General features: G+C 35.4%; 1 protein-coding gene and 1 pseudogene across 1 annotated transcript; both read left to right on the forward strand.

The window, feature by feature from the left end:
* The window catches only part of LOC107579509 (uncharacterized), a 13,265-nt pseudogene extending 7,331 nt beyond the window's left edge, over positions 1-5,934 (forward strand).
* A 1,308-nt stretch (positions 5,935-7,242) lies between these two features.
* LOC107581824 (cysteine-rich with EGF-like domain protein 1) lies at positions 7,243-10,046 on the forward strand. The gene is made up of 4 exons (XM_016267487.1): positions 7,243-7,249; positions 7,588-7,683; positions 9,084-9,228; positions 9,836-10,046. The coding sequence occupies exons 1-4, from the start codon at positions 7,243-7,245 to the stop codon at positions 10,044-10,046; spliced, it is 459 nt and encodes a 152-aa protein (XP_016122973.1).
* The last annotated feature ends 1,264 nt before the right edge of the window (positions 10,047-11,310 follow it).

Below are 11,310 nucleotides of genomic sequence, written 5' to 3' on the forward strand. Positions count from 1 at the left end.
TTTTGGGGTGATGTGCAGTGCCATTTGACCTCCAAACATGGTGTGAATTATGGCATCCAAAGAGTTTAATTTTGGTCTCATTTGACCAGACTATATTCTCCTAGTATTTCACAGGCTTGTCTAAATGTTGTACAGCAAACTTTAAACAAGCTTCAACATGCTTTTTCTTCAGCAATAGAGCCTTGTGTGGTGAGCGTGCATACAGGCCACGGCGGTTGAGTACATTACTTATTGTACTTATTTTCTTTGAAACAATTGCACATGCTAATTCCAGGTCTTTCTGAAGCTCTCCACAAGTGATCCTTGGCTCTTGGACAACTCTTCTGATAATTATTTCCACTCCTCTGTCAGAAATCTTGCGAGGAGCACCTGGTCGTGGTCGGTTTATGGTGAAATTATGTTCTTTCCACTTCCGGATTATGGCCCCAACAGTGCTCACTGGAACATTCAGAAGTATAGAAATCCTTCTGTAACCAATGCCATCAGTATGTTTTGCAACAATAAGAATATATATATATATATATATATATAATCTTTTAATATTTAAAATTATTTTCAAAATTTGTAAAATATAATTATAAAAAATAATATTTTAATAATTTTTTTTATTTCTACCCCATAAAATAACTAGTGTATGATGTGTATTCATTATAAGATTTCATTTATTTACATGAAAATAATTGTAATACTTGTTTTGTCAGATTTTAAATCCTTTAAATAATCTAGTGCCGCTTAAGGGACCCTGGCTCCTTGGTTGAGAATCACTGATCTAAGATCTACACTTTTCTTAAAAATTAAAGTTAGCATTAGTGCCTTGGATATGGAGGATGTTCAACATCATCTTGATTTATTTTGTCTTCCCACATTTTTTTCCACTGGCAGTATTTAAAGCCAATGTCCTGAGCAACATGTCAGTGTCTTTAGCCCACATCAAGACAAATGATGGTAAACCGGTGCTAAGCTGGAATTTCACAGTACCCTGCAGGATAAGAGCCAAACTGTGGCCGTGTCAGCTCGAGGCAGATGGAAAATGCACAGAAGTTGAAGGATTCAGACAGAAATGCTGTAATGATTGGAAAGAAAACAGCACAATACTATGGGTAAATATACATTTTGGGTATATGTATTTTCTGTCATAAATTAAATGAGGCTGTAAGGAAGTAGAAACACTGCAACAGTGGGATATATAACCTCTAACACCACACTGAAAATCTAGGATTTTTAAATTGAAACCTGGAAATAAATGCTTTTAGAATAAAAAACCCAGTTTAAACAAAGTTGTATGTATGTATTTATTTATTTACCTTTCCTGTTTCCGTCATGGGAAAGAAAAATAAATAAATGAATAATACATATATACAGTACATCGATAAATCAATGTAATTCTGACTTTTTTTTGTATCTCAGAATTACAAGTTAACATCTCGCATTTCTGACTTTTCTCTTAGAATTCTGACTTTGAAAAAGACAGAAATGTGAGACAAAAAGTTGTTATTATCTTTTTACTGTTTTTCATTCTTTGGTGAAAACAGGCTTCCATATCAAAAAGACATTTTGATGTAAAATAAATACATATTTAAAGAAGATACATTAAAGCAAAAGGGCAACATAAATTGTCAATGACAACAATTTTGTATTATTTAAATTTGAAAGAATGCAACAATAGAAGCATTTTCACTACTTTTCACTTCCAGACTTTTGAAACTGAATGATTGACTCCCAGGTGCAAAACAACCTATTATGTTAAATGGACCCTTGTTGGCTTTCATTATAATTCATGTGAAATTAAATATGGCGTTTGCTCCAACTGAGGTCAAAGCTAATAATTGCTTTTCCAGTTGGCTATAAAGCAGTTTGCTTTAATGATATTTGTTCTCTGCAGGCATCCGGGAGGTTTGTGAATATCAGGTCTCGGAATCACCAGCAGCTCTGCGTGATGGTATGATACCATCTGCCTTTTTGAATTCTATCTTTCAGCATTCATCAGTCATTTAGTGCAAACAGACAATGAACATGGTGAACATTCATCTTTGTCTGTGTCTTTGTCTGCAGCTTGAAGTAGATGGAAAGATTGTGCGGTACTGTCAACATTCCTGTAAGTGTGTGATGAGAAAACATTTCATTTATATCCTGTTTAGAGCTGCCGTTCATTGTCATTTGATCACATTGATATTTGTGTGTTCGATGTACTAAAACTAGCATTCACTATCCTGAATATGGGTATGGCAGTTGTCATCAGTTGGTTTATTGTTCACTTCATATTGTTTTAGTGGAGCGGCAGTATTGGAGCCTTCTTCTTCTTCTTCTGCCACTGGTCTTTGTTTCTCTGACTGCTTTTGGAGTACTTCTCCTGGTGAACAAACTCAAATGTAAGTCTTTGCTATCTACAGCATCTCTTTATTTATATAGAAAGATGTTTTTCCTCTCGGCAACAAAGAAACTACAAAAGAATGTAGGGGATGACTTACATTCCCAACTAAAATCACTATTATTATTATACTGCATATATTTCATTTAATTATATAAAATAATACCAATTATATTAAATATATACATAAATTCTATATTTCATTTAGCAAAGACACATTAAACTGATTAGATTTAATATTATATATACATAATAATTAATCTTTTAATATAAATAGATTGAAAGATTAAGATCAATATTTATTTAATTGCCATTATTTGACCACTTGCTACACTGCTCTAGATATTGCAAGTGGCCATTGAAAAATCCATCAAAAATCTCAAAGTAAATTCAAAATATTTTATGCTAGAGACTGATAACTGCTGTGCTGTCAAAGTAAGACTGATCAGTCACTTCTTATTATTTGATTGGATTTAAGATGGTGAAAGAGAGATACAGTTGAGGTTTTTGTTGAGATGTTGACCAGACACTCTTTTTGCTCTCAATAGCTCTATTCACGCGTGTCTGTGAATGGGCCATATTTTTGTGGTGATCTGTGTAGAAATCATTTATTCCATCGCAGCATGCTCTTTGTCTTTTTCAACTCCTTCTTCATTTTGTGTTCTTTCACCCATCTGACCACTTTTTGTGTCTTATACTCTTTTTAGTGAAATTTCTAAGGAATACAAATTTAGTCACTCTCAGGCCAACCAAGATATAGATGAGTTTGTTTCTTCATTGGAACAGATTTGAAGAAATTTACATCACTTGCTCACCAATGGACCCTCTGCAGTGAATGGGTGCCATCAGAATGAGAAACCAAACTGCTGAAAAAACATCAAAATAAACCACAAGTAACCCACACATATACAGTCCATCAATTAAAGTCTTGTGAAGTGAAAAGCTGCATGTTTGTAAGAAACAAATCCATCAATAAGGCAAGGCAAGGCAAGGCAAGTTTATTTATATAGCACATTTCATACACAATGGTAATTCAAAGTGCTTTACGTGAAAGAAAAGAAAATAATAATAACAATAAAACAAGGAATTTAAAAACTTTGAAAATGATTTAAAAATTGATTTAAGAGGTTTATAATGAATTTAAAACAGTTAAGAATAGAAAATGATTATACATAAAATATAGTGCAATAGGATAGTACAATAAGATGTTACTGTTGCTTCTGGCCAAAATATGAGTCCATAATCCATAATAACACTTCCTCCAGTGAAAAATCCCCTGTTGGCATCTCACATTAAAATCCACTTACATATTTGTTTAGAACTGTTTTCAACTTGTAAACAGTACTGTGCATATTTCTCTCCTGATTCAGATTAGCAACATGAAATAAAGCAACATTATGGATAGAGGACTTGTATTTTAGCTGGAACCACTGGTTTGAAGTAAAAAAAAAAAAACATCTTAATGAAAAAAAAAATGAATTAACTTAAATGATGGATTAGTTTCTAACAAGCATACAGCTTTTCGCTTCACAAGACGTTATTTTATGGACTGGAGTCATGTGGGTCACTTGTGGATTATTGTGATGTTTTTATCAGCTGTTTGAACTCTCATTCTGACGGCACCCATTCACTGCAGAGGATACATTGGTGAGCAAGTGATGTAATGCACATTTCTCCAAATCTGTTCTGATAAAGAAACAAACTCATCTACATCTCTGATTGCTTGAGTGTGAATACATTTTCAGCATTTTTTTTTGTTTAATTTCGGGGTGAACTATTCCTTGAAGTATTAAAGAAAGTCTTCTCCGTTGATGAGATTTTACATTCTTGTATGTGCCTCTCTCAGGGTCGCTTAACGAATGGGACAGAAGATGTCATTCTCAAGGTACACAAGGTGTTTGTTTACAGTCATTTGTGTGTCTTATTATCAAGAAGCCTTTTAGCATAGGAAAAATGACCTTATGATAATCTCATGCGCTCCTTATTTCTCTCTCTAGATATGAGGGGACAGGTGTTGTTGCTCCATTCCTCAGCCACGGACCCACAGCTGGTGTGTGAGTTGGGCCAGTTGTTTTCTGAGCTGGGTTTCAGAGTATTTCTCGATCTGTGGAACCAAACAGAGCTCGGTTCTTGCGGCCCGGCCGCGTGGCTCCACTCTAAGCTCGATCACATCCAAAATCATGGAGGGAAGGCCCTTCTGGTGCTTTCTCCGACAACACTGCAGAGAGCCGAGTTGTATTGGAAAATTGCAGTGGAAAGACGAAGCAATCCTGCCACATACTCCTCAGATATGCTGGCTTCGGCATTGGGCTGCATTTTTGCTGACCGTCAGAAGGGCTGCGCTGCTCAGCGGTTCGTCCTTGTGCAGTTAGACGTACATGAACTTCCCATCAATGAGGAGCATGACATGCCAAAGCTGTTGAGGGGTCTGCCGCTTTATAAACTGCCTTCACAGTCTCAGGGATTACTTATGGAACTGTGTTTGGAGAGCCCAAATATCATGAGCGGGAAGTTGAAGAAGATGTGGTGGATGAAAAAGGCACAGAGAAAGCTGGCCCAAGGAGTGCAGAACATTTTTAAGTCGAGGGTGAGGACTGAATCCATGCTCACTCAGTTTGATTCACTCAGCCTAGACACGGAAGACACAGAGGAAATAATGTTTCTCAAAAATGAACAGCTCTGATGTATTATTTACTCCCTTGTCACACCAGAACATTGTTTGGATTGTCAGTCACAATCTGTCAGTATGGACTATGGACAGATAACATGAACAATAAAAGTACCAGAAGGTCCAAAAAACATGGTGATGCCATGTTTTTATGCGCATGCTTGGAAATACCAAATGCCATCATGAAGTACCTTTGAATCCTACGTGAATATGGCATAATACAGACATATTTACAGTAACTGGCTATTATTGCTGGGAATAGCTTAAGAAGGAAGTCTGCATGTAGGACTTAAAAGTCCAAATGAGGAAATTCCACAGTACAGACGCTATAGGAAGTAAAGAAGTGTATAAATACACTAAAAAATACTTCACATTCATACTGTACATATATACCCCTATGTTTTCATAGGTATTTGGAAGGAAATTTCCTCTAACTTACTGTTTTCATCTTTGCTTTTATTTAATGGTTGTAAATAATGGCTTTTGGCTAATATCTATGCACAAATTTCATATGTAAATATTGCTATTCACATATTTTATATATGGCTGTAATATATATTTTAATTGAACTTTTGTAATATACAGTACATTTGAAATGCTCTGGTTGTACTCAAATATACAGTTTTGACATTAGTATTTTGTCATGGTCTGATGAGTGGTAGGCCTATAGAATAGAGGGAATATAGCCAACAGATAGCACATCTGCAAGAAGTCTGTTAAAGATCGCTTGATCTGGAAAGCATTTGCTGTGTACAAAGATCTGACACAGGTCTTTAAGATGTCAGTTTTACATACATTCTAAATCATAACCATCTTAAAGATAGGCCTATCTACTAATAAACATCTAGTTGACATCTGATAACGTCCTATAGACGTATTGCAGATGAGCAAACACTCTAAAAAATACGTATTTCAGATGTAAATGCAGACATCAAATAGACGTCTTATCAGGGATACATACATAGGCTACATACATTCACAACCAGGCTTGTCTGTTTGCTGGTTTTAAAAGGGTTTGGTGCACGCTTCAGCTGGTCAGACTGGACAGCCAGTCGAAGCGGGAGACCAAGTCCAGCAAACTATCAGACTTGAAGTGGACAGACAATTAGAGTCTATAAAAAGAAGCTAGGGAGGGGGCAGCATAAAAATATCGTACACCAGACCCACTGCAGACTAAAAATATTCGCTGTTATTTGAGAACGTCCTCAAGCTGCTGCTGCACTGGTTTTGTGCGTCCATGACTGAAGAAACTAAAAACACATAATTAGCCTACTTAGTGGCCCGAAAGCTGCCTGAGAAAGCTGCCATGAATCAGGTATAATGAATCTAAATAAGAATTCTTCCGCTTTAACTCGTTGTGTATTTTAAAAAGCAAGAGGCATTCTCAGTGTCATTAGACAAGTTCCAGAATGAGTCTGAAGCTGAAGCAGGTGGCATGTGTTACATTTCTCCATGCTGGAAGCCTGGAAACGTAATTACATACATATAAAGTGGAGTTAAAACATGTAATACTTAGGGTAGCCTATAGGTCAAGTATTAGTAAATGCGGTTCAATAATAGGACATCTCCTCGCGCCCCTGGCAGAACACAACAAAGTTATCTTAGCAACTCAGCGAGACAACTAGTACTATATGGCAAAGATTTTCTCTTAATATTCACAGACCAGCCCAGGGCTGCCCAAACTCGGTCCTGGAGGGCCGGTGTCCTGCAGAGTTTAGCTCCAACCCTAATCAAACACACCTGAAGCAGCTAATCAAGCTCTTATAAGTACACTAGAAACTTCCAGGCAGGTGTGTTGAGGCAAGCTGGAGCTAAACTCTGCAGGACACCGGCCCTCCAGGACCGAGTTTGGGCACCCCTGGACCAGCCCATCATCACCAATGAAATATTTCCATACTACATCACCAGGACCTTATTAATGTTCATGAGTCAAATTGTACATCCACCAGTCCATGCTGGAATATCATATGCAATATTCATGAAGCAACCCTTCGCCATAGTAGCATCTGTCATTTTTCCCTAAACTGTGCACAGGTGGGTCTGTTGGGTGTATAATTGCATCCTGAACCCTAAAAACTAGTCAATCCTGGTTTTACTGACCATCACTATCCCGTTCGTGAGTATTTAAAACATAAATTCAGTGCTGGTCTTTTCTAAACTTTTGCATTCTGCTTGTTGATTTTGTTTTAATGCATTATGGTTTAGCATGCATGGTAAAATATAATTTAGGTCGCCCTTTTCGCCCCCTAAACTAATATCGTAACTAAAATAAATACACATGCACTTAATATGATATGTGGTTTAATACAGTATAAAAGTTGTTAGTACACTTTAGTTTTATGGTGTCCTTGTTACACATGTTACATGCACTTGCTATTTTAATAACAAATTATGCATAATTACATGCAAGTAACCCAAACCCTAAACTAAACCTAAGCATATAGTAAGTACATGTAGTTAATTAATATTACTCAGTAAATATATAATTACACTGTAATAAGGACACCTTTAAATAATGTGTAACCAAGTTTTATTATTTGTCCTTTTTCAGAATGTGATAAGGCCTGTGTTGGTTGTATGGGTGGAGGACCTGCCCGCTGTAGGAAATGTGCTTCTGGTTACAGATCATCAGGCATGAGATGCATAGGTGAGTTGTAGTCTATATCAGTGTTTCCCAATCTTTCTTTAGTCGCGGCACCCTTTGGAAATTTTAACAAATTTGTGGCACCCTACAAAATGTATTTTATCACAATATTTGAATTTGTAACTTCGATATGATACTTTGAAAAGTATAGATATTCGGTACAGCAGGGAAGAACTGCAAAAGATACTGTCATACAGATATTTTTAATATTATAAAAAAAATGTGTCCATCAATGATGGCAATCAGTTCTAATGAAAAGACCAATTTATATGACATATTTTAATGTAGGCTTTTATTCATATGTAAACATTGTGAGATAGCTAGTCATAATGGTAATTAAACAAAGTTTTGCTCACTCAGTGTATTTTTGATTTTACAGTTGGGTAATTTTGTTGCAGTAGCACGAGATAGCTTGATTTAAAACTTTGAATTGAATAAAAAATTACAAGGAGGCTAAGCAGTTAATAATAAAATAAGAACAAATAAAGAAATGACTAATGATAGCACAAATCAAAAATAGCGATAGGCCTACAAATGAAATAAATTGCTTTTTAGTTTTTCCGGTAGGTATAACTAGTTTTGTATTGTCTAGTTTTTCAACCCCTGTTGTATAAAATATGTGTAGTAGTATTAAAAATGAAAAGATGTGTTCTAAAAATGTTTGCCAATGTTCTCACTAAGTTACGAACATAAAGTTCTGAGAATGTTCCTTGTTAGCTGGGTAAAAACACTAGTGTTAGGTAATTTGATAACAAACATCTTAATTGTTTTTGTCAGCTGAAAGTGTCACATCTGGGATTATGCAAACATCGGCCTGAAGACATCACCATTCTAAATGTATAAAAGGACATAATTTGAAATAAATTAGAACTTCTAAGTACATGTTTTTATATTTTCCCATTCAAATCCCATTTTAGACTTGCTTTGTTTTGCTGAACAATGTAAAAAAAGTTCCTTAATCTTGATTGCCATACTACTAATGGCTGGACTAATTCATTTAAAATATATTATAGTTTCATTTGGGAATTTGCTGCTGCTGTATCAAGCTTGAAAACATACAAGAACAGAAAATGAATCTTGTCTGTAATGATGACACATATTAGTTCTTCTGCAATGATACCATCTTGTGGCTACAAGAAGCATTTCCACCAAGAATGTTAAGAACAACAACACTAATTATACTTTTTCAATACATACATTGTTATTTTAATTATTTAGTATTTTGCTACAAAACTGTCTATTTGTTCTATAATTGTAACTATAAAGTTGATATATATGTATATATAACTATAAAGCTGTCTGTCTATCTCATTTTTTAATTTGCATTACGTGTATATTTGTCTCTGGGCCAGGAATCGCAGCTGTATTTTGTTTCTGTATTCTGTATTTTGTTTCTCCTGCAGATATAGACGAGTGCGCTGAGGAGGTGTTGGCCTGTCCTAGGGTCAGTATGTTCTGTGTAGATCCAGAGGGCTCTTTTCACTGTCACTGTGCAGTGGGTTACACATGCAGAGGCGACACCTGTGAGAGGAGCCAGACAACAGGTGAGTTTTATTTTCACCGATATGAAATAACACAGGTATAATCTGTGTATCAAAGAGTCTGTGTTCATGTTATTTTAGTATTATTGAGTATTGATATATTAGCATTCATTTTCATTTATTTGTTTGTTTTAAAGTTTTTTTTTTCAGTGTTCAGTGGTTTTCTCATTTTATTAGTTAAAAAATATTATTGTAGTTATTTTAGTTCAAGAAGTTAGGGATCAAGGCATAGCTCTCCTAAAAATGACTATTCTGTCATTAATTACTCACCCTCATGTTGTTCCAAACTCGTAAGACATTCGTCATCTTCAGAACACAAATGAAGATATTTTTGATGAAGTCTGAGAGCTTTCTGACCCTGCATAGACAGCAATGCAACTGACACATTCAAAGACCAGAAAGGTGGTAAGCACATCATTAAAATAGTCCATGTGACAGTGGTTCAACTGTAATTTTATGAAGCTACGAGAATACTTTTTGTGCGCAAAGAAAACAAAAATAATGACTTTATGCATTTAACACTGCATTTAAATCACATAGTGTAACGCAAAATGCACTTGTGGATGTTTCTGAATTCACCGACGTCTTCCTGTCTCTCTCCTCAGCGTCTGAAGAAAGGGTATTTTTGATGACATTCAGGAGGATGAAATTGAGGTTCTGCAACAGATGTTCTTCGGTGTTGTGCTGTGTGCATTGGCCACATTGGCGGCTAAAGGGGACTTGGTGTTCACCTCCATCTTTATGGGGGCAGTGGCAGCTATGGCTGGATACTGGCTATCTGATAAAAGCGATCGAGTGATAGATTCCATCTTGAAGGGGAGATAAATGCAAAGCTATCCGCAGTGCTGCTTTCTACAAAGTCTACTACTTTTGAGCTGGGCCATTTCTTACACCATATGATGGTATGTTCACACACACACACACACACACACACACACACACACACACACACAGCCCAAGAAAGCCCATTTTTTGTGTGGTATTCAACAATAATGCAATGAGCCACAATAGGCCGTCCAGTTCTGTGATTTTACTAACACATGGCCTACAATTGGCTTATTGCATTTATATAATGGCAGCAACAGCAATATGTTCAAAAAGGATAATGAGCATGAACTTTTCTTACCCCAAATGGTTTTTAGTTAGCAATGTGACAACTTGGTGTATTCTTATTTCACTTACAAGTTGACTACTGTATATTGGGAATCAGTTGTTTCTGATTATTCATTTGGGCACACTGGCAACGGCCTTAAACAATATCCATCTGATGTCATTTTTTATTGTGGCCGTTGCCTTTTTAGTAGCCTTCAGGTAGTACATATGTTGTAGAAATGTATTTGTGAGTGTACATAATGTTTAAAAGTTTGGTTTTGATAAAAATTTTTAACATCTCTTCTGCTCATCAAGGCTGCATTTATTTGATTTGAAAACTGTAATAATGTGGAATATTTTTACAATTTAAAAAAACTGATGTCTATTTTAATATATTGTAAAATGTAATTTCTTTTTTTATGATGAAAGCTGAATTTTCAGCATCATTACTCCAGTCTTCAGTGTCACATGATCCTTCAGAAATCATTCTAATATGCTTATTTGCTGCTCAGGAAACATTTCTTATTAATAAAGTTAACAATTGTTAAAATGTAAATAATGATAAAAATCGAATTGATATTTTTGTGGAAAGTGTGATAGCATTTTTTCCAAGATTCTTTGAGATGGTAAAAAAAATGAAAACATAAATAAAATTTAATAAAAAAAAAAAATATCAGCATTTATTTGTAATTTACTTTTTTAGTAAGTCCTCTTTAATGTCCTTTTTGAACAATTTAAGGTGACCTGGCTAAATATATATAGGCCTATATATTTTAAATCTTAAAGAACCAAACTTTTGAACAGTTGTGTATGTACCAGCAATATACAGTGTATTTTTATGAGGACAAACACTCTTTGGACTTCGACTAATAAACTTTTATTTGTTTTTAAATTAAACAGAGCATAGGCTATCTCAGAAAGAAAGTCACTTTTATTTAATGGATATAAACAAGCCGACTGACACTCAAGAATAGTTGGGGGGGGGGGGGGGGGGTGT

Source organism: Sinocyclocheilus grahami, unplaced genomic scaffold (assembly GCF_001515645.1).
Source record: "Sinocyclocheilus grahami isolate Dianchi unplaced genomic scaffold, SAMN03320097.WGS_v1.1 scaffold3.1, whole genome shotgun sequence".
Lineage (NCBI taxonomy): Eukaryota > Metazoa > Chordata > Actinopteri > Cypriniformes > Cyprinidae > Sinocyclocheilus > Sinocyclocheilus grahami.